This window comes from Nycticebus coucang, chromosome 12 (genome assembly GCF_027406575.1).
Source record: "Nycticebus coucang isolate mNycCou1 chromosome 12, mNycCou1.pri, whole genome shotgun sequence".
Classification (NCBI taxonomy): Eukaryota; Metazoa; Chordata; class Mammalia; order Primates; family Lorisidae; genus Nycticebus; species Nycticebus coucang.
Window position 1 is genome coordinate 16,497,190 of NC_069791.1, and position 23,645 is coordinate 16,520,834.

Below are 23,645 nucleotides of genomic sequence, written 5' to 3' on the forward strand. Positions count from 1 at the left end.
ACCAGCCTGGGCAACAAAGCAAGACCCTGTCTCTAAAAGAAATTTTTAAAAATTTTATGGCAAATGGATTATAAGAAAACAGGAGTAAATAATGAGAGGTGGGTATTTTTTGTTGTTTTTTTTTTGAGACAGTCTCACTATGTTGCCATCAGTAGAGTGCCATGGCATCATAGCTCACCAGCCACCTCAAACTCTTGGACTTAAGCGATTCTCTTGCCTAAGCCTCCCAAGAGGCTGGGACTACAGGCTCCTGCCAGAATGCCTGGCTATGTTGTTGTTGTTGTTGTTGCAGTTTGGCTGGGGCTGCGTTTGAACCCACCACCCTTGATATATGGGGCCCATGCCCTACCCCTACTGAGCCACAGGCGCCGCCCTAGTTTTTAATTCTGATGAGGTCCAATATATCAATTGTTACTTTACAGATTGTACTTTTGCAATCATAGCTAAGAATTTCGCCTACCCTAGGTCACAAAACTGGTCACACAGTATTCTGAAAGAGCAAATTAAGAGCCAGAACCAAAGACTAAACCAGCGACAAAGAGTCTAGGTGCAGGAAGAGATGCACTCGCAGATAGGGGGACAGTGGGTAGATTTTCAGATAAGCAGTGTTGTGGATATAGTTGATTAGCATTCAGCATGCATTCCCATTTCCTCCTAGTATACTTGCCTAAACTGAAGAGGCTGAAAAACTAAGGATTTTTCTCAGAATACCTTGCAGCCAGTCATATGTACTTGGATGAGATTTAGAATGCAGAAATGAGACAAAGACCATCCATCATCCTGCTGCTTTGCCTATTTTGCCTGGCAAGCAAGGTTGTGGACAAGCGGCATATTTCTATAGCAGTGATCCTGTGATGTCTACAGCTTTGCAAATATTAAGGGATGGTTGCATCAGAATAGCAGTGGTAATGTCCTGATATAGCTGCCAGATTCCTGGATTGCAGCTGCAGCCACTTATTCTTTTTTTTTTTTTCTTTGAGATGGTCTTGCCCAAGCTGAAGTGCAGGGATGCAATCATAGCTCACTACCACTTCAAACTCCTGCCTCAGCTTCCTGAATAGCTGGACAACAGGTGTGCACCACCACACCTGGCAAATTTAATAAATTTTTGTAGAGACTGGGTCTTGCTATGTTGCCCAGGCTGCTTTTGAACTCCTAACCTCAGGTGATCCTCCTGCCTCAGCCTCCTACGTAGCTGAGACTACAAGTGCCCACCACCACATCTGGCTAATTTTTCTAATTTTTTTTTTTTTTTTTGTATAGACAGGGCCTTACTATTACCAGGCTTGTCTAGAACTCTTGACTTAAGCAATCCTCCCACCTTGGTCTCCCAAAGTGTTGGGGTTATAGGCGTGAACCACCACACCCAGCAAAGCAACTTATTCTTAAACTCAGTCATTTGTAGAAACTTCCAGGTACTTCACCGTCCCTGACTATGGCAAAGGAAGCAGCTTCCCTGGTGGAGCACTTCTACCGTGTTCTGGTAGTCAATCCTAGAGTTTCAGCCCAGAGTTGTCTCCTCTAGACTTTTGTTATTGTTGTACTTGTTAATTTAATTCTTTGGAAAAAAATTTCAGAAAAATTACGGGGGTATACATGATTTGATTATATAGTTTGCTTTTGTATATTTTAAGTTGAAGTTATATTTGTGCCCCTGACCCAGAAAGTATGCAATGTACCCATTGGGTGGGAACTGACCCATTCCCTTCTCCCCCCTCCTTCTCTAGATCTTCCAAAGGATTTTGTAAGCACTTAATTTCCTTGTATCCTTAAAATATTTGAGGGATTTCTGTTTCCTGTTCTGAATCCTAATACCCAGGATGTATCTGGGAGGAATGAAAGAATAAAAGGTCTCCCATCACGTGGGAGGAATGCGGGAAGTCATTTATTTATTTGCTCAATAAACATGTTAGCAGACATGAGGTGGGCCATGCTATAGCTAAGCACTGGGAAGCTGCCCTAAAGGAGCTTATACAATCAGATGAGTTCATAGTATGAGGATAGATGTGTTTGAATACTGTGTTCACAGAGATGAGTTCAATAAGAGAAGTCATGAAAAAGGTGACCTTGACCTTGAAGCTTGATTTTAATGGATCAGTAGGAATGAACCAGCAGACAAGAAGAGGAAAAGCATTTTATCTGCAATAGGGCAAATTATTAAATAAAACTCTTAAATATTATTTAGCATTTCCCCCACCTCTTTCTACAAAAGAGATGGAGAGAGGAGGTGTAAAGGGAGAGAGCTAGGATAGTAGGAGCTTCCTTGATGTGGAGGGTGAGGGTGGAGGCAGGAGTTTGAAAGTGCTGTCAGTAGGGAAGCAGTTAAACTAAGAGAGATTCTGGGCTTTCTTCAAGACAAAGGGTAGAATATCCTTGAGCTGGCCTTAATTTTTCCTCGGTTTTCTTTACTTCCTTACTTCTTACAAGAGAATCAGAATAGGCTGGGATTCTGAAGCAAACCCTCAAGTCAGTGACAGGGATACCATTGATTGGTTCAATGGCCTTGGTCATATTACTAGTCTGTTTACTCATCTATAAAATGAGGATAGAGCTGGGCAAGTGGCTCATGCCTGTAATCCTTGGGAGGCTGAGGCAGGTGGATTGCCTGAGCTCATGGGTTTGAGACCAGCCTGAGCCAGAGCAAGACGTCGTCTCTAAAAAATAGCAGGATGTGGGCAGCGCCTGTGGCTCAGTCGGTGGGGCGCCAGCCCCATATACCGAGGGTGATGGGTTCAAGCCCGGCCCCGGCCAAACTGCAACCAAAAAAATAGCCAGGTGTTGTGGCGGGCGCCTGTAGTCCCAGCTACTTGGGAGGCTGAGGCAAGAGAATCGCTTAGGCCCAGGATTTGGAGGTTGCTGTGAGCTGTGTGAGGCCACGGCACTCTACCGAGGGCCATAAAGTGAGACTCTGTCTCTACAAAAAAAAAAAAAAAATAGCAGGATGTTGTGGTGGGCGCCTAGGTCCCAGCTACTCTGGAGGCTGATGCAAGAGAATTGCTTAAGCCCAGGAGTTTGAAGTTGCTGTAAGCTGTGATGCTACAGCACTCTACTGAGGGTGACAAAGTGAGACTCTGTCAAATAAATAAATAAATATAAAATAAAATAAAATGAGGATAATGATAATATGTCTCCCCAAGCTGTTAAGATCAAATCAGACAATGATTATGACAAAATACTGAAAATTTAAAAACACTATAAAAATATCAGTCACTATTATTATCTAATAGGCTACTAAGTCTGGTTGATTCTGTCTTGGTATATGTCCTTCTCCAACTTCACTTCTTTTCATCCCCTTCCCTGATTTGGTTCAGGCTCCTATCTTCTCCGGTTGATTCTGTCTTGGTATATGTCCTTCTCCAACTTCACTTCTTTTCATCCCCTTCCCTGATTTGGTTCAGGCTCCTATCTTCTCCATATAATTTCTTTGTTTTTTTTTTTTTTGTTTGTTTGTTTTTTGCAGTTTTTGGCCAGGGCTGGGTTTGAACCCACACCTCCAGCACATGGGGCCGGTGCCTATCCCTTTGAGCCACAGGTGCCGCCCCCTATAATTTCTGTAGACTTCTCCATATTCTCAAATGCTCCTAAAGGAATCTTTCCAAAGAGCTTACTTGAAAACTGTCTAGGACATAGAATTATCTATAGAATAAAAGGCAAAGTCCTCAGCTGAGCACAAAGCTCTTCTTGAGCATCTTTAGACTTGCTTTTCTAGCTTTAAATCCTCTCCACACCAACACTTCAGCCTCACTGGATTTCTTACCATTGCTGAGACATTCCACATACTCACAGTGCTTCATTTTCACCTGCTTTGTTCCCCCCTCCCAGAATGCATTTTCCCCCTCCTAATCAAGCTTATCATCGCCTTATCATCACTCTGTTCTCTCTTTTCCATCTGGCATATCTATTCATCCTTAAGCCCCGGCTTCAGGGTCACCTACTCCCCAAAGCCTTCTTTTATAGATGTGTTCTCAGTTTTCTCAGCAGCACTTTGTACATCCCTGTGTTACAACACTTATCACACTATTTTGTAAACATCAGTTTGAGAGCCTACTAGATTCCTACTAGATTGTAAGCACCTGGAAGAAAGTCAACTATTCATTGCTGGATCTTTCTTAGTGCTTGAAACAAAGGAGGTATTGAATACATATTACTTACATAAACAAACAAATAAACTGCACTGTCCAGACAAGACACAGACAAAAACTGAACAGCACAAGGCAGTAAAGGAACCAGGAGTTACATATCTACACATCTTCCATGGCACCTAGCACTAGCAGAGTGACTTGTATGTAGTAGGCCCTCAGTAAATGTTGTTGAATTTAGTTCCAAATGGATACAGAGAAAATAAAAGTCATGCCCATTTGAATTTGGAAAAACTCCAGAATGGAATTTAAAAGCCAGTACCTACAAATATAACACCAATGATCTTACCTGGTGTCTTCAAATTTGGTCCCGACCCCACTTCTTCTCTATGTGGCCTCCCCTGCCCTAGACTTTGAGCTCTTTTGAAGACGAGGGTGGAGGGTGTCCCTTGTTCATCTTTGTATCTTGCATTATTTCTCTACATATTGATATTTAGCCAGATGTTTTATATGTGATAAGCAATGTGTTTGTTGCATTTTGTTAAAAACTAAAAATTGCAGTGAGCAGAGTGGGATCTGGATAGTCTGAGTAGATGGAAGGAGAAATCCAGATCAGGGACACAGTGTATTAGTTTACTATGGCTGCTCTAACAAATTACCAGACAGGGGTTTAAAACAATATACATTTATTACTTTATAGTTCTAGAGGTTAGAAATCTGAAAATAGGTCTTATAGGGCTAAAGTTAAAGTATCAGCAGAGCTATGTTCCTTCTCTAGAGGCTCTAGAGTAGAATCTGTTTCCTTGACTTTTTCAGTTTCCAGAGACTGCTGCATTCCTTGGCTCTCATGGCTCCACTTCACCCGACCTCTGTTTCTGTCATCATACTTCCCTCCCTCATCCTGGCCCTTCTGCTTCCCTCTTAAAAGAATTCTTGTGATTACATTGAGCTCACTTGAATAATCCAGGTTAATCTTCCTATTTTAAGATCCTTAACTTAATCACATCTGCAAAGTCCCTTTTGCCATATAAGATAACATATTCACAGGTTTTGGAGATTAGGACATAGGTGCTTTTTTTTTTTTTTGAGACAGAGTCTCACTTTGTCACCCTTGGTAAAGTGCCATGGTATCACAGCTCACAGCAACCTCAAACTCCTGGGCTCAAGTGATTCTCTTGCCTCAGCCTCCCAAGTAGCTGGGACTATAGGTGCTGCCACAATGCCGGCTATTTTCAGAGATGAGTCACGCTCTTGCTCAGGCTAGTCTTGAAGCTGTGAGCTCAGGCAATCCACCTGCCTTGGCCTCCCAGAGTGCTAGGATTACAGGCGTGAGCTGCTGCCCCCAGCCTAGGACATGGACACTTTGGGGAACTATTATTCTGTCTTCCACAAAGAGCAAAGCTAAAGACATAAGAATAAGCAACTAATGCTTGGAGATGGACCTTCCCAGCTGAGGCAAATAACTGATTTGATTAGAGATTAATAAGGTAGAAAAAGTAGATTGAAGGTGTTAGAATTTGGAGATGATATAGACCCTTGAATATCCAATTAAGAAGTTTTAGTTTTGTACTATAGAAAGCAAGATAGCATTGATGGTGGATGCAGTTTTATTTTAAACTAACAATGAAAGGAGTAATCAGTAATATAGCAGACCCCAGAAAACTCTAGAATATGTAAATACAGTGGTTAAGCTTGAGGCAAGCAAAAACAAAAATGAAAGTTTGGGCACCAAGAGACCCACAAAAGTGAATACACTGCTGTTTGCTGTCCTATCAGGGTCCCTCTTTCTGCTAAATGTTCCTTGAACATCTCTGATGAATTATCTACCCTCTTAAGTTCTCAATTTTGGTTAGTAGAGGTCTGCAGTCTTGTGATAACCATCTGCCCAAAACAGTCTGCCACAGAAGTTGGAAGAGTATGTGTTAGGTGTTGGGGATGGGAAGAAAAAGAGGGGGTAAGATGTGAATTGATTGGTTCGGCACCTGTAGCTCAGCAGCTAGGGTGCCGGCCATATACACTGGGGCTGGTAGGTTAGACCCTGGTCCAGGCCTGCGAAACAATAACAACTACAACAAAAAAATAGCCAAGCATTGTGGCAGGTGCCTATAGTCCCAGCTACTTGGGAGGCTGAGGCAAGAGAATCACTTGAGCCCAAGAGTTAGAGGTTGCTGTGAGCTGTGACACTGCAGCACTCTACTGAGGGCAACATAATGAGACTCTTTCTTAAAAAAAAAAAAATGAGATGATTGATTTTTCCAGCTGATTACAAGAGGCTGAGCTTCACGAGACAGGGTTTCAATGGTCTGGAAAGATAAGGGACTCCACTTTTTGGTTGTAAACAACAGAAACCCAAGGCAGACTGACTTAGAAAAAGAATTTATTAGCTTCAATAGCGTCTATATGCTGATATTTTTCCAAATTTATATTGCCATTATATTGCTATCCTCTTTCAGTTTTATTTATTTATTTATTTTTTTGGCAGTTTTTGGCTGGGGCTGGGTTTGAACCCGCCACCTCCAGCATATGGGGCCAGCGCAGTTTTATTTTTATTAATACTAATCACTAACCTCTCCAGACTCATATGCCTAATATGTATCCTAGTGGATACGTCTATTGGACTGTCCAATAGGCAAATCAAACTTAACATGGTCAAAACCCTGTTCCTGATCTTCCTTTCCAATCCCCCTCACCAAAACTATACCCCTTATAATCAACTCCAGTTCCATTAATGAAAACCCCACCCTTCCAATTGCTCAAGTCAAATACTTCGGAGTTATTTTTCATTTATCCTTCACATTCCAACTGTCAATACATTCTATTGGCTCTACTTTCAAATCCATTGACTTTTTTTCTCTACCCGTACAACTACCACCCTGGTTCTAGCCACTGTCATCTCTCACCTAAATTATAATAATAGCCTGCTAACTGGTCTCCCTGTCTATACATCTGTTCAGTTTTTTTTCAGTGCAAGAGCCAGAATGATCTTGTTATAACACATAAGTTAGGCGTGGTGCCTGTGGCTCAGTGAGTAGGACGCCGGCCCCATATACTGAGGGTGGTGGGTTCAAACCTGGCCCCCGCCAAACTGCAACAAAAAAATAGCTGGGTGTTGTGGTGGGCGCCTGTAGTCCCAGCTACTCAGGAGGCTGAGGCAAGAGAATCACCTAAGCCCAAGAGCTGGAGGTTGAGGTTGCTGTGAGCTGTAATGCCTCGGCACTCTACCGAGGGCGACAAAGTGACACAACGAAACAACAAAACAAAACATAAGTTAGATCACATCACTCTGTTCAAAATTCTCCAATGGCTACCTATCCTGCTTTAAAAAAATTAAAGTCCCTACACTAGCCTAAGGGCCCTACATAATATGGCTTTGGTACCAATTTCGCTGCTCTTCCTTGCTCATTGCGCTCCAGCGCATTGGCCTCCTTACTTCTCTAACACATCAGGCATAGGATGCCTTGCTATTCCCTCTGTCTGGATAATTCTCCCCCAGATACCCACATGGTTTACTTCCTTACTTCCTTCAGCTCATTGCTCAAATGCTGTCTTATTAGTGAGGTCTTCCTTAATAATACTATTTAAAATCTTAATCCCTCTTCCATCTCTATCCTCTTTCAGTTTTATTTTTATTAATACTAATTCACTAACCTCTATGAATTTTACTTATGTTTACCTCTCCTGCTACAAAGAATTAAATTCCAAGAGGACTGGGGCGGCGCCTGTGGTCCGCCTACCTCAGCCTCCCAAGTAGGTGAGTGCCACCATGCCGGGCCTATAGGCTTACATTTTAACGATTCAGCAGCACAAATGAAAAGAGAATGCTTCTTTCCAGATTGTTCCAGTGAAAGCCTCGGATATGAGTGTTACAGACGGGGCTTGGGTCAAATGGCAAGCCGGTAGGGCGCCGGCCCCATATACCGGAGGTGGTGGGTTCAAACCCAGCGCCGGCCAAAAAACTGCAAAAAAAGAAACTGCAAAAAAAAAAAAAAAAGAAAAAAAAAATTCCAAGAGGGCAAAATGTCTGTCATGTTTGTTCACAGATGTAGCCCAGTATAGTATCTGACAAATAATGGGCTTTCCAATAAATATTTGTTGAATAAATGGATGAAAAGTCTGGGTGATAACTTCAGGCATGGTTAGATCCAGGTTCTCAAGATACCATTAGAATTTTGTCTCTTTCCTTTCCTCTGCATTGGCTTCATTCTCAAGCAGGCTTAATGTGCGATGGGTGATGGATAAGACAGCCACCAATAGCTGTAGGCTTACTTTTCTTTTATGCATATATTTTTTGAGACAGTGTCTCACTCTGTTGCTCAGGTTAGAGTGCTGTGTCCTCAGCCTAGCTCACAGCAACCTCAAACTCCTGGGCACAAATGATCCGCCTACCTCAGCCTCCCAAGTAGGTGAGTGCCACCATGCCGGGCCTATAGGCTTACATTTTAACGATTCAGCAGCACAAATGAAAAGAGAATGCTTCTTTCCAGATTGTTCCAGTGAAAGCCTCGGATATGAGTGTTACAGACGGGGCTTGGGTCAAATGGCAAACCCTAAAACAGGGTCTGAGGGTAGAGAAGGAAAATGTTGTGACTAACCAGACCTGGTGGAATGGGAGTGAAGTTCGGCTTCACTTGGTTCCCTAAAAGAAAGAAGAGGGATGGAGGCTAGACTGGGACAATCAACAGATAACCAACGCATCATCAGTGATGTGCTACCAACACACTGAGCCCAGAACAGCATCCTCCTGCCTCTCCATTTGCACACCCAGCCAGCTGAGTCTCTGAACATTGTTAAGGTTCTCGCCTCCTCAATGCCTTCTCACCTGTCTCTGTCAGTTAAGGTCCTCCTCAACTCTCCAAGCCCATCTCAAATATGATCTCCCTCCTGATGACTCTTAACAGATGTTAGGATCCCCTTTTCTGAGTATCCTAGTACTTCTACTTCTCTTGTAGTTAACTTCCTACACTGTGCCTTCTACTTCACTTGTTTGTACACATTATGAGCTCCTTGTGAAAAAGGGCAGCCGTGTCCACTTCCCGGGTGTCCGGGCCAGCACCTCACGTCCGCCAACAGCGGCTACTCGATGCCCGCCGAGGCCACCAGGGTGCGCTCCGCGCCAGGCTCAAGGCCGCCGAGGGCGAGAGGAGCTGTGATTAGCAGGCGTGGCCGTCAATCGAGCGCAGGCGGGGCGGGGCACGCCGCCGGGAGGCCTGTGGGCGGGAGGCGGGACCTGCATGAATGGGGAGCAAGGCGCGCGGGCTGCAGTCGGCGCTCGCGGGGGAAGCCGGAGTCCCAGCCCGGAGTGGGTGGGAGGAAGCGAGGTGGGGGGTGGGGGGAAGGGAAAGGGCGCGGGGGGCGGGGAGGGGCAGCGCCCGGGCTGTGCGCCGACAGCGGCGAGGCGGCTGGTGTGAGCTAGACCTGGCTACCGCCGTCTGTGTCGCTTCGGTGCTCCTGTCCGCTGCAGTGCCTCAGCCCTCGCTTCGCGCCTCGGGCGGGACTCCAAGGAATCCCCGGCGCCCCCCACGAGACAGGAGTCGGGACTGGGGAGCCAGCGCTGAGGGAGGAGCCTGGTCTGAGCGGCCGAGCCCAAGGCCCCCGGGAGTGGAGGTAGGGGGCTGAGGCCCCCGAGGGGGCCCCGCCGCGATGGGCAACCTGGAGAGCACCGAGGGGGGCCCGGCAGAGCCTCCCTCTGTCCCGCTGCTGCTGCCGCCCGGCAAGATGCCGATGCCTGAGCCCTGTGAGCTGGAGGAGAGGTTCGCCCTGGTGCTGGTGAGAGCCGAGCCTACCCCCTACCCCCTCCTACCGCCCCTCATGTCCCGACGTCCCGGGTGGGACTTTGTGCTGGGTCCGGGTCCCGCCCACCCTTTCAGTCAGGGCCCCGTCAGATCCTGGCCTCCACTGTCTTACTGGGAACCTCTTGGTTGCTGTTCGGCCCGGACTGCACCGTTACGGTCCTTGGGGCGCCCAATTGCTGGACGCTTAGGAGGAGGGGTCCCCAACCCGGGACGGCCCTGGGATCCAGACTTCTCCCTCCTCCTTCCCCCTTGTGCGGTGCTTTCCTCTCTTCTCCCCACTTCCTCGTCAGTCCCTCAGTCACTATAATTCTCATTCCTGAACCTCTCGCTGGTGGGGGAATTCAGAAGCTAGGGGCTGGCTCACTCCTCAGCCCAAGTCAGACTGCTCCGAGCTCTGCGTGGGGAGACGGCCTGTCGTGCCAACATGGAGGCTTCCCAGGGAGTGGGTCCTATTCCCAGCCCAGACCAGATGTCTGGGGGCAGAGAGGGAATGGAGAGGGGGCTGGCAGCTCTTGAAGAGCGCGGAATAAAGAGTTGTGCCATTCTACTTATTTTCAGAATGGCCTGCAGGCATTCTCCTAAGTTATAGTGGATTTGCCTAAAAGGCTGAGCATGTGGGGTGTTTTTCCAAGTGAAACAGTACACAAACCATACCGCCTTCTCCAACTTTTCATGTTAAGTCCTAGTGCCTAGTTTGTATTCTTTTGCACGTGCTTCTTTTTAGTTTTTTTGTAAGTTCCGTAATGGTCTGTGTAGATGGGTTTTTAGAGTTGACTTTGGGATTCTCCTTTGGTTTTGGAATTGCACATTGATGTCACTGGCTCTGTGAATAGAGAGGTTCTGACCAGGTGTCACTGGGATGGAGCCAGAGACTATGTTGGAGCTGAAAATGAAGTTTTGGAGAAAGACACCATTTGCTCACAAAGGTAAATCTTTGAGAAACTTGGGGAAATAGTTGTCAGTTGGCCAAAGAACTCTTTAAGAGATGGTAATAATTCTGGCATTATTGTTAGCATGGTCATCTTTGCCTTTGCCTGTGGCCAGGGATAAGTTGTGGACTTAGCAGCCTTATTGGATTTCATCTGCCTTGGAATAGGGAGATTAGATCTCTTGGCAACAGTGGAGCTGTCTAGAGATCCTGGCCTCTGCAATGGTAGAGAGGCTGACATCAGCCCACTGGCACTAGAGTTGGCTCAGAGGGTCCACACAGTGTTCCAAAGGGTAAGCAACGTCATCGATGACGGCTCTGCCTGCCAGCTCTGCTAAGGGCCAAAGAGATCTGGGCCACACATCCTGTGGCCCTCTGCATTTCCCCCTGCTTCCTCAGGGGGATGGGGTGAGTCAGTGATTACTAATGTGCTGTGACCATTTTGGAGGCTGAGGAGGAGAGACTGGGACTTAGTGCCCTTGAGAACAAGAGCTCAACTGTTGGGGAAAAGAGTGGGAAGAAATCTGCACTCTGGTGGGGGTGTGAAAACCCCCAGTAAGCTGGCATGAGTTAGCTATGGAAATTAGAGAGAAAGGGATGATTTGAGGTGGATGGGTGGAAGTCTGCTTAGGTAGAGGTTGCTAGGTCATTTACTGTGAGAGCCTAAAACTAGAGTCCATCATGTCCTCATTAGAGTTTGGTTGAATCAGTTTGTTTGGTCAGCAGACTTTTGGCTTAATATCCACAAAACATACGGAGTATGCTGGTTATTAACCAGAGTACCCAGAGAGCCCAGGTCCAACAGAGGACTGGAACACTCACTTGCAAACTTTCCTTTCTATATAAACTTTTGATTTGTTTTCTCATGGCTTTTGTTTTGGTCTTGTTTCTGTGTGCCGGAGCTGCTGATGAAGGGTTGGATTCCATCAGCAGCTCCAGCACACAGAAACAAGACCAAAACAAAAGCCATGAGGACAGGCCATGAGAGCAGGCCAGGGCTAGTGCTGTCTTGGGAGAGGAGGGCTCTCCAGTAATACTTTACAATACTGGGAAATTGTGCTTTCTGGGGGAAGGATTTGAGTTCTTCTCTGGGAGCTCTTAAAAGTTCCTTTTTTCTGCTGTTCCTGAAAAGTACCTTTTCTATTAAAACTAGCCTTTATGCCAGGCGCAGTGGCTCATGCCTGTAATCCTAGCACTCTGGGAGGCCAAGGTGGGTGGATTGCCTGAGCTTACAGGTTCGAGACCAGCCTGAGCCAGAGGGAGACCTCATCTCTAAAAATAGCCAGGCGTTGTGGTGGGTGCCTGTGGTCCCAGCTATTTGGGAGGCTGAGGTAAGAGAATCGCTTGAGCCCAAGAGTTTGAGGTTGCTGTGAGTTACGAAGCCACAGTACTCTACCAAGGGCAACAAAGTGAGACTATAAAATAAATAAATAAATAAATAAATAAAATTAGGAATGGTACTGGCAGTGAGATGTTTGACCCAAGTACAGGCTCAGGTATATTTCCTGAACCATCAGGTGAAGCATAGTGTAGTAGAAAAAGCAAAGACTGTCTTAGCAAGTTTATTAACTTCTCTGAACCTAGATCTCCTCATCTGTAAAATGGGGCTAATAATTCTTATCTTGGTGAGATTGTAGGAATTAGGTGAACTTATGTATGTAAGGTAATTGGTACCCAGTAGGTACTCAATATATATTAGCTTCTTTTTTGATGGTATGAAACAGACTAGCTACTCTTCACCTTCTTCTTTTTGGCATTGTCAGCTTCATTATAAATGGTTTGGTTTATTAAAAAGGTGTTTGAAGAGTTTGTTGAGGTGGCATACCAGTGTCCTGGTTAAGTGTAAGGACTTCTAAGTCAGAGTTTCTAATTTCTAACTTCAGTTAGAAAAGTGTTTGACCTGGGCGGCGCCTATGGCTCAGTGAGTGGGGCACCAGCCTCATGTACCAGGGGTGGCAGGTTTGAACCCAGCCCTGGCCAAATTGTAACAAAAAAATAGCCAGGCATTGTGGCGGGTGCCTGTAGTTGCAGTTACTCAGAAGGTTGAGGCAAAAGAATCACCTAAGCCCTAGAGCTTGAGGTTGCTGTGAGCTGTGACGCCATGGCATTCTACTGAGGGTAACAGAGTGAGACTCTGTCTCAAAAGCAAAAAAAAGTGTTTGACCTCAAGCAAGTTACTTAATCTCTTAGAGTCCCAGTTTCTTCATATAAATCCAGATAATAATAGCATGTAACAGCATAAAGTTTTTGTATGAATTTAGTGAAATTTGAAGTCAAATACTTAGCAGAAATGTTTAGCAAATGGCAGCTTTTAAGTTTCTGCCTTTCAGTAGAGTCAGATTGGAGATCATTTGTATTCCCAAAAGGGTTTTTTTTTTTTGCAGTTTTTGGCCGGAGCTGGGTTTGAACCCACCACCTCCAGCATATGGGGCTGGCACCCTACTTCTTTGAGCCACAGGAGCCACCCTTGTTTTTTTTTTTGACCCAGAGTCTCACTATGTCACCCTTGGTAGAGTGTCGTGGTGTCACAGCTTACAGCAACCTCAAACTCTTGGGCTTACGCGATTCTCTTGCCTCAGCCTCCCAAGTAGCTGGAACTACAGGCACCCGCCAAGACTGGCTATTTTTTTTTTTAGCTGTTGTTTAGCTGGCCTGTGCTGGGTTTGAACCTGCCACCCTTGGTGTATGTGGTGTGCTGTAACCACTGTGCTATGGGTGCTGAGCCCCAAAAAGGGGTTTTAAGTTCAGAAATCTGATGAAACCAATTATCCCACTTGGTATACTCAGTCTCAGGATATGGCAGCTGCTGTCAGATGAGGGCTTCCTCTGTCCCAGTGTAAAACGGAAACCCCCCTGAAGAGCACCTTAGCTGGGGAAGTTGTATTAATGTTGAGTCAAGATCACAGGCTCCCAGCTTTCTGGTACAGATACATAATCTGACTCACAGCCTTCCAGCTGAGGTTAGAGAGCTCCAGGTCTGAGGCCTCGAGGTGATTTGTTCAGGACGTTGATCCCAAGAGTCCTAACCCAGTCCAGTACCTTTATCCAGGGCATCACTACTGGTATGGTGGGATACTGATCCACTTATTCCTAGGGCCAGCTAAGGTCCCCAGTTTGTTCCACCTGGCTAAGATCAGCTTTTACCCCATATACTACACAAATAGTATTATTTTCTACAAGTGTTCTGGTGTGAAAAAAAAAAACATGTTACACTGTTTTTGGGGATCTTTCCTTACCCTCTTGTCTGAGCAGCAGTTCCTATTCTGTGAAGTATTGCTAAGTTTGGAAGAGCCAATCTCTGGTCCAGTAAATCCTGAGTCTGTGTTGTAGGAGCTAGTATTCTGGTCAGTACTGGACGTTTCTTTGAGAGAGAAAGCAGAGGGCTCTAAGGACTTTGAAAGGATAGCTCTCTGGGTTTGCACCCTGATTTTTTATCTTTATTGACTTATTACAGAGTTGAAACTGAATCTAAAAGTTTTGGTGCCAGAAAAAGCCCTGGATATCCCTCAGAAAGAGGCTTTCAGGGTGTCAGGGTAGGGTGTGTGACAGGGGCTTTCCCTGTTGCAGCTCCACCTCTCCTATTTCCCTGGTGATGACTGATGACTTGGGGTTTTGCTATAAAGTGTAGCATTGATCTGGCCTGGGTGCTAGTTGCCTAAGAGGCTTTGAGAGGTCTTCTTTGACACAGAAAAGGGCTGGGAAAAACTTGGACTATATAAATATCAGGTTCCAAATAGCCATGGTGGAAATTTTTTTCCCAGCCTAGGGATTGTGGTGAATTAGTTCAGGCTGAAATAAGACTTTGGGAGGAGGGAAAGGACCATTGGCATCAGCTAATCAGAGGAATCTTCTTGTTCAAATCCCCCATAGAGGAGACCCTAGGCCACAGAGAGGTGTCTCATTCTCTTGACCTTTTTTTTTCTTTTTTATGAGACAGAGTTTCAAATTGTTGCTCTGGGTAGAGTACCGTGGTGTCACAGCTCACAGCAACCTCAAACTCTTGGTCTTCAGTGATTTTCTTGCCTCAGCCTCCCAAGTAGCTGGGACTTACAGGCGCTTGCCACAACATCTGGCTATTTTTTTTTGTTGTTGCAGTTGTCATTGTTGTTTAACAGGCCCTGGCTGGGCTCCATCGAACCTGCCAGCCTCGGTGTATGTGGCCAGCGCCCTACCCACTGAGCTATCGGTGCTACCTCCCTTGACCTTTTGATACCACCCAGTTTCAATCTGGGGAAGGTGTGTATCTGAGGAAGGGACTGATGGAGTGGACTCTGTCATTTGGGAATGTTTTCATTGCTCATAGAGAGATTCAGCTTTTTTTTTTTCTTTTTCTCTTAAAGTAATTATTTATTTTTTAAAGTATGAGACAATTCAGAAAGAAGAGAAGATTGGAGATTGGCCAACCACAGTGGCTTATGTTTGTAATTCTAGAATTCTGGGAGACCAAAGTGGGAGCATTGCTTGAGCTCAGGAGTTCAAGACCAGCCTGAGTAAGAGCAAGACCCTGTCTCTATAAAAATAGAAAAATTAGCTGGATGTTGTGGCCGGTGCCTGTAGTCCTAGCTGTTTGGGAGGCTGAGACAGCAGGATTGTTTTAACCTAGGAGTTTGAGGTTGCTGTGAGCTAGGCTGATGTCATGGTACTCTAGCCTGGGCAGTAGAATGAAACTCTGTCTCCAAAAAAAATAAAAATAAAAAAGATCAAAGATTTGGATTGAAGAAAAGCATCTATATTTTCTCTAGTTCCATTACCAAATGCAGCCAGTATGTTTTAAAACCTTTTGTATTTTTCTTCTACATAGAGTTTTGTACAGTGTTGTGATATCTAGAATATATATATTTTTTAGCCCGTTTTTTTCTTTTGTTATTTTTATTTTTTTAACTTTTTTGAGACAGCCTCAAGCTATTGCTCTGGGTAGAGTGCTGTGGCGTCACAGCTCACAGCAACCTCCAACTCCTGGGCTTAAGCGATTCTCTTGCCTCAGCCTCCTGAGTAGCTGGGACTACAGGCACCCACCATAACGCCCATCGATTTTTTGGTTGTAGTTGTCATTGTTTGGCAGGCCCAGGCCGGATTCGATCCCACCAGCTCTGGTGTATGTGGCTGGTGCCTTAGCCGCTTGAGCTACAGACACCAAGCCATTCTTTTGTTATTTCATTTGTTTTCCCAGGCTAGTAATTGTAAGCATTTTAAAATGCTTGTACAACGGTCCATCACATGAATGTACCATTGTTTACCTAAACATACACCTTTTTTGGACACTCAGTTTATTTGCTTCTGTTTGCCATTGTAGTAAACAATGCTGTGATGAATATCTGGATATACAACATTTGGAGTTTTACTTAGGATAGAAACCCAAAATTCAACTTTCTAGATAGTAGGATAAAGTGTTTTTATTTCTAATTCTTTTTAACCGAATAATTTATGTGAATGTCCTTAAGGGGAGGAAAGATGATTGAGAGCAGCTTCTTTTCTCTTGATTATGAAAATAATACAATACATGTTTATTAAGCAAATTTGGAATTTACTGAAAAGTATAAAGAAGAGAATTGAAATTACCTGTAATCTCATCATCTATTAACTTTCAAGGTACTTATATGTATATTTTAGCAATTAGGATCATCATACTGTGCATATTGTTTTGTAAACTGACTTTTTTTGTTTGTTTTTTAGAGACAGAGTCTTACTTTGTCGCCCTTGGTAAAGTGCTGTGGCGTCACAGCTCACAGCAACCTCCAGCTCTTGGGCTTAAGGGATTCTCTTGCCTCAGCTTCCCAAGTAGCTGGGACTACAGGTGCCTGCTGCAACGCCTGGCTATTTTTTTGTTGCAGTTTGGCCGGGGTGGGTTTGAACCCGCCACCCTCGGTATATGGGACTGGCACCCTACCCATTGAGCCACAGGCATAGTCCCTGTAAACTGACTTTTCATTTACTTTAGAGATAGGGGGTCATTTTGTCACCTTTGCTAGGGTACAGTGGTGTTATAACTCAGTGCAACCTGGAACTCCTGGCCTTAAGCAATCCTTCTGCTTCATCCACCTGAGTAGCTGGGACTGCAGGCAGGCACCACCATGCCTGGCTAATTTTTCTAATTTTTTGTAGAGACAAGGTCATTTCCTTTTAAAGCATTCTCTTATTTGTTTATTCTTTAGTAACATGATTTCATGGCTGCATAGTTCTTTTTTTTGAGACAGAGTCTTACTATTTGCCCTCGGTAGAGTGCCACGTGTCACAGCTCACAGCAACCTCAAACTTTGGACTTAAGCGATTCTCTTGCCTCAGCCTCCTGAGTAGCTGGGACTACAGGCACCCACCACAATGCCTGGCTAAGAGAAGTGATATCTTGCTTTACTTTGCATTTCTCTGAACATTTCATCACAAGTGTTTTGGTCATCTTTCATTTGTGTCCTGTGCTCTCTGTTGGGGATTTATTATATATATATATGTCTATGTAATAAATGTATACATTTTTCACACTTTTTCATTATAAAAGATTTTTCACATATGAAAGAGTGTATACAACTATTATGTAAGGTTATAATAATAATAAAATGAATACCAGTGTATCCACTGTGGAGTTCTTACAATTGCTTCCTTCTTCTTATTTTCTTCCTGCCGTCCGGGTTGAAAAAGCCCTTTAGCTCAGAACTTGTTTGGTCTGTGTTCTGCAGCTGGGATAGTCCAGGTGGCGGCCACACCAGTGCTTCATAACTGTCTGTGGGGAAACAACTGCTACAGCTGGTGAGAACAGGAACTGGTCTTGATGGAAACAACTATTCTTCAATAAAGTGAAAAAATAAGCCAAAGTGGAGAGGAAATGAGACTACAGATCGTCCCCTGGCCCTAAGATTGCTTGGGTAGTCCAGGCTTGTTTCTCCCAAGTCTGAGCTAAGCTGCAGCAATGCCAGGGAGAGGGTGGGGGTTTGTCTGATTTCAGAAATGACTTTAGAGAAGGAAAAGGACCTTTTTCTTTGAAGATAAAGAGAGGATACTGTCATCACATCATAGCCTCCTTTTCTCCTGCTCCTTGCTGGGTATTTCAGGGCTCCCTCTTTGCATAGTAGAAGATGGGAACATTGGGAGTTTAAGGTTGTCATCCATGAAGAAGAAAAGTGGATTCCAGAATAGATCTGATCTGGGCAGCTACCATTCCTGAGTTCCCATTTCCAGTCTCTTTTCTTTTGCTTCCCTTGGCAAAGCTATGTGTTTATATCTTGTTTTCCTTCCACATGAAAGAGTGAGTCCCCCAAGAAAGACATGGAAGTGTCAAGCTGCCTCTCTGTCCTAGAGAGACTTAACTGTCTTTACCTCTCAGCCTTCTCTCTACTTCTCTTTTTTTCTTTCCGAATTCTCTTTTTTCCAGGTTCTCTTACCTTTCCTGTCTTCCTCAAAATAAAGTAGTGGATAGGGATTTAGTGGTCGGTAAGTGTTGACAGGGGTTTTGGAGGGAACACTGTCCTCCTTTCCCTTAGCTTTACTACTGTGCACGCTCTTCTTAGTTTATAAGGTACTTTGAAGTCCTTAAAGGATGTTCTAAATAATGTTCAGAACCATGAGGGTCTAACAGAATTATTTACATGGCAAGTTTGCCAGTTCAACAGGGGCGTCCAACCTTTTTTCTTCTCTGCTTCATACTGGAAGGAGCATTGTCTTGGGCCATGCGTTAAGTACACAAACACTGACTAAAAGCTGATGAACAAACAAAGGGTCTGCGCATACTTTTCATGATATCCAACACCACAGATAAGCAAAACAGCCCTCAAACGATCTGTGTGAAATGAAGCCTGTGGGCTGCTGGTTGGACACCCCTGAGGTACCAGTGATGATTAAATTTTTATCTTCATCTCTTCCTCCCCTCAATCTCTTACCATCTTTCCACTCTCATCCAGGGTTACGGTCAGAGCTGGATTTGGGACTCTGGGTCCTTTACACATTAACATGAACTCTCTCTCCCCTACTTGCTCAGCTGAACTCAGATCCAGAATGGAGATTATCACAGAAGAGCTGAGCATGAGCCTGATGTTTGGATACTTTAGGAGATAGTTATTCTGTTTTAAGAACTACTTACACTCTGTTCTGTTTTTGCCCACTTATTTAAAGGGAGTTGAGGAGCCAGTCACTAGGTCTTCCTAGTGTATCCTATGAAACTTAAAAAAAAAAAAAAAAATCTGTTCTGGGAGGAAGTAGCTGATTTTAACATTCAAATCAAGGTGGTTTGAAAGTTCATTGGTTTTGGAATCAGAAGGCTTAGGTCCTGGTTTAGTTAGTCTTTTTTTCATCTGAATGACCTTTGCAAATCTGTTACTTTTCTAAGCCTGTTTAATTTTTTTTGTTTTTGAGATAACTTTGTTGCCCTTGTTAGAGTGCAGTGTCATCACAGCTCACAGCAACCTCCAACTTCTAGGTGATTCTCTTGCCTCAGCCTCCCGAGTAGCTGGGACTACAGGTGCCTGCCACAACACCTGGCTATTTTTTGTTGCAGTTTGGCCGGGGCTGGGTTTGAACCTGCCACCCTTGGTATATGGGGCCAGCGCCCTACTCACTGAGCCACAGGCGCTGCCCAGCCTGTTTCATTCTTTATGACATGTGAGAGGATAATACCCTACTAGGTTTTGAGGATACTCATAGGAGACAACACAATGAAAATATTTTTAATCTATAAAGGTTTTATAAATAAATGTTTATTATATAAACATTATGCACTATACTACCTCTGTTTCCATAAGTTAAAGTGGTTTTCATTAGGGAGGTATTGTCCTAGGAGAAGTTTTTAGAAAATAAGTAAGAATGTTTTTGTTATCATACTGACTGGGAATGGTAAGCTGCCTGAGGGCCAGGAATGTTAAGCATCCTATAGTGTTTGGGTCAGTCCCACACATAAAGATGGATTGAGCCCCAAATACTGATAATCACCCCTGCTTAAAATTGCCTTCTGACTTATCTGTACCTCCGTAGTCCTGGGTCATAGTTGGGGATAAAGCTTCCAGAGCAGTAAAAGTGAAGCCAGACCCTTAATTTGTAGTGCTTTCTTGGTCTTCCCATTTTCTGTTCTATCCTTAGGAAAGAGGTAGACCTTTTTTTATTACCTCTACCTATAAGTGGGCTCTACCCTAAAACTCATCAAGGAGCAATTTGGGTATACCTACTATGCCTACCACTTTGGTCAGTTCCTCAGGCCAGGGTAAAAGTTTTTATAACTTGGGAGTATGAGAGATCTTTTGACGATGCTTCTGAATCTTTGGGTAATAGATCCCTTTAGATATTTGATTAAATTTGTGGTTTCTTTTTCTTTCTTTCTTTCTTTTTTTTTTTTTGACAGAGTTTTACTATGTTGCCCTTGGTATGGTGCTATGGCGTCACAGCTCACAGAAACCTCAAACTCTTGGGCTTAAGGGATTCTCTTGCTTCAGCCTCCCAAGTAGCTGGGACTACAGGTGCCCGCCACAATGCCTGGCTATTTTTTTTTGTTTTGTTGTTGCAATTGTTATTGTTGTTTAGCTGGTCCTGGCTGGGTTCGAACCTGCCAGCCTGGGTGTATGCAGCTGGCGCCCTACCCACTGAGCTATGGGTGCCGTCAAATTTGTGGTTTCTATTACTCCCCTTGCCTTCCATGCGTATGTGAGCACACGTAGTTCAACTGGGGGGGTTTAACGCCCATTCTTGGATTTGCTAAGGAAGTTCTGGCTTTGAGCCTAGAGGAATGGAAAGGGATAGTTGGGCGAGGACTACCGTAGGGAGCTTCTTGGTATTTTGTAAAAAGCAGCCCTGGTTATCATATGTTCAGATAAAATGATGCCCCTGTTGGTGGTTCCAACAAAGAGAGCTTGTTGAAACTTGGCTGATTCTCACTCAGAGGGAGATATTCAGGCCCTTAGACATTTTGGTTTATTTTTGATTAAGAATCCTTTGTGGTATAGTCTACCCCTTAAGCTAGCTAGGGATTAGCCCTCAACCTCTGAGAGTATCTACCTAGAGATGATAGACTACCTCTTCAGCCCTCTGTATCCATGGGTCTGCCTCTGTGGATTCAACCAACAATTGGACCGAAAATACTTGAAAAAAATTGCGTATGTTCTGAATATGTACAGATTTTTTTCTTGTTATTTATTGTTTTTGTTTTTTTGAGATAGAGTCTCACTTTGTTGCCCTCAGTAGAATGCCGTAGTGTCATAGCTCCCAGCAACCTCAAACTCTTGGGCTCAAGCAGTCCTCTTACCTCAGCCTCCCAAGTAGTTGGAACAACAGGTGCCGGCCACAATACCTGGCTGTTTTTAGCAACAGGGTTTCTCTCTTGTTCAGGCTGGTCTCCAACTCTTGAGCTCAGGGAATCCACCTGCCTCAGCCTCTTGGAGTGCGAGGATTACAGGCATGAGCCAGCACGCCCAGCCTTTTTCTTGATATCATAGACAATATGGTATAACAATTGCAATTGATCTTGAACAACACTGTTTGGACTGTGTGGGTCCAATTATGTGGATTTTTTTTCAGCCAGAGAGGATTGAAAATATTGTAGCATTTGTGGGCTGCAAAACTACATATGTATAGGGCCACCTTTTTCGTATTTCTTTTCTTTTCTTTTTCTTTTTATTTTTTTTTTAGGCAGAATCTCACTCTTTCGCCCCTGGGTAAATTGTCATGGTGTCATAATTCACAGCAACCTCAGACTCTTGGGCTTGAGCAATCAATCCTCTTGCTTCAGCCTCCTGAGTAGCTAGGACAATAGGCAACCACCACAACGCCCAGCTATTTTTTCTATTTTTAGTAGAGACGGGATCTTGCTCTTGCTCAGACTGGTCTTCAACTTGTAAGCCATCACACCTGGCTAGAGGGCCACCTTTTGCATATACCTGGGTTCTCCAGGGTCAACTGAGGGATTTGAATATGTGTAGTTTTCGGTTCCAGGATTGGTCCTAGAACCAATCCTGCATGTATACGATGGAGTGTCCGTATTTACCTAGTATTTACATTGTATTAGGTATTATAAGTAATCCAGAGATGACTTAATAATTACTTATTACTTAATAAGTAATTCAGAGTATACAAGAAGATGTGCATAGCTTACATGAAATATATGTACTGCACCATTATATATTAGGCCTTTGAGCATCATGGATTTTGGTATTCAAGGGAGATCCTGGAACCAATCCCCCTCAGATATTGAGGAAGGACTGTACTTTGACAAGTCCTAAGGAACCCCCTGCAGTTAGGGCCAAAGGTTAGATCATATTCTATGTTTGGAGATACTACCTGTCTAAAGCTGCAGCTCTCTCCTGCAGGCCTGAGGTCCTCTGGGAATACTCCAGCTTCCCAGGGTTTGCTTGAGAAAGGACAGGGAACATCTGCTCTCTCTAGCAGTTGCTTCTGTGCTTAAATCCTTTCTTTCTGGCTCGGAGCCTATAGCTCAAGTGACTAGGGCACTAGCCACGTACACCGGAGCTGGCGGGTTCGAATTCTGCCCGGGCCCACCAAACAACCATGACAACTACAACCAAAAATAGCTGGGCATTGTGGCAGGTGCCTGTAGTCCCAGCTACTTGGGAGGCTGAGGCAAGAGAATCGCTTAAGCCTAAGAGTGTGAGGTTGCTGTGAGCTGTGACACTACGGCACTCTACCCAGGGCAACAGCTTGAGACTCTTGTCTCAAAAAACAAAAAAATCCTTTCTTTTTACCTTACAAAAAAATGACCTATGCCTTTTTTGACTGCTCATATATTTAATATAAAAGTTTTCAAAGAAAAATTGAGACCATTTGGGGGCCTTATGTTATTTTTTTAAAAGTCTTTTTCAAAGCCAGGTGCAGTGGCTTATGCCTGTAATCCCAGTACTTGGGAGGCCCAGGCAGGTGGATTGTCTGAGCTCACAGGTTTAAGACCAGCCTGAGCCAGAGTTGGTCTCTAAAAATAGCCAGGCATTGTTGTAGGCACCTGTAGTCCCAGCTACTTGGGAGGCTGAGGCAAGAGAATTGCTTGAGCCCAAGAGTTTGAGGTTGCTGTGAGCTATGACGCCACCACTCTCTACCAAGGGCAGCAAGTGAGACTGTTTCAAAAAAAAGAAAAAAGAAAAAGTCTTTTTCAAGATGACAGTTATTTCTTTAGGGTGGATTTCCCCCATCTCATCCTTTGAGAAATGGCTCTGTGTATGGTACCTTCCATATGCCTGGATTTAAAGAAAGACTTATTAACATTGGTTGGATAATGCTACATGTTTTGACATGTATTATCTCATTTAACTTAAGGCAGCGTTTTTCAACCTTTTTTTATCTCAATGGCATCCTTGAACCTATAAACTTTCAGGGCACACTTAAATTATATTGATCAAAAAGTAAAAAAAAAAAAAAAGAATACACTTACTGTGCTTTGAACTTATTTCAAAAATAATTTAATTAATGAGCTTTAAAAATTTTCACGGCATATAAGATCCTCTCATAGCACACCAGTGTGCATGCCAGTTGAAAATCACTGCTCTAAGGCAGTATTTTACAGGTGATGAAACTAAGGCTCAGAGGGGTTAACTGACTGGGGAATTTAAAATGTCACTTAGGCCTAAAGGAAACCATTTTTGATTAGATTTTATTGTTTATGCTAAAAGGACTGCTAGAAAAACAACTTCTGAAAAGCACTTAATCTTTGGATTTTTTTGTATGTAGATTTCAAATACATAGAATAATTTTTGCAAGGATACAAATAAAATTGATAACAATAGTTACCTCTGGGGTGCAGGGAATTAATTATGATGAGGGGAGCAGGAGAGTCAAAGGGAATTTAGCTTTATCTGTAATGTTTTTTAGTTTTTACTTATTATTTTTTTTTTTGTAGAGACAGAGTCTCACTTTACTGCCCTCAGTAGA

The 23,645-nt window shown here is 44.0% G+C and overlaps 1 protein-coding gene across 5 annotated transcripts in view; it reads left to right on the forward strand.

Annotated features, from left to right (window-relative positions):
• The first annotated feature begins 9,438 nt into the window (after positions 1 to 9,438).
• FMNL3 (formin like 3) overlaps positions 9,439 to 23,645 on the forward strand; it is a 74,162-nt gene continuing 59,955 nt past the window's right edge. For 4 of the 5 annotated variants that reach the window (XM_053555396.1, XM_053555397.1, XM_053555398.1 and 1 more), the window contains exon 1: positions 9,445 to 9,845. In XM_053555396.1, coding sequence (XP_053411371.1) covers positions 9,720 to 9,845 — 126 coding nt within the window. In that variant the 5' untranslated portion in view covers positions 9,445 to 9,719. Of the gene's footprint in view, positions 9,846 to 23,645 lie in introns of all 5 variants that reach the window. The other variant, XM_053555395.1, reaches the window with a different exon arrangement.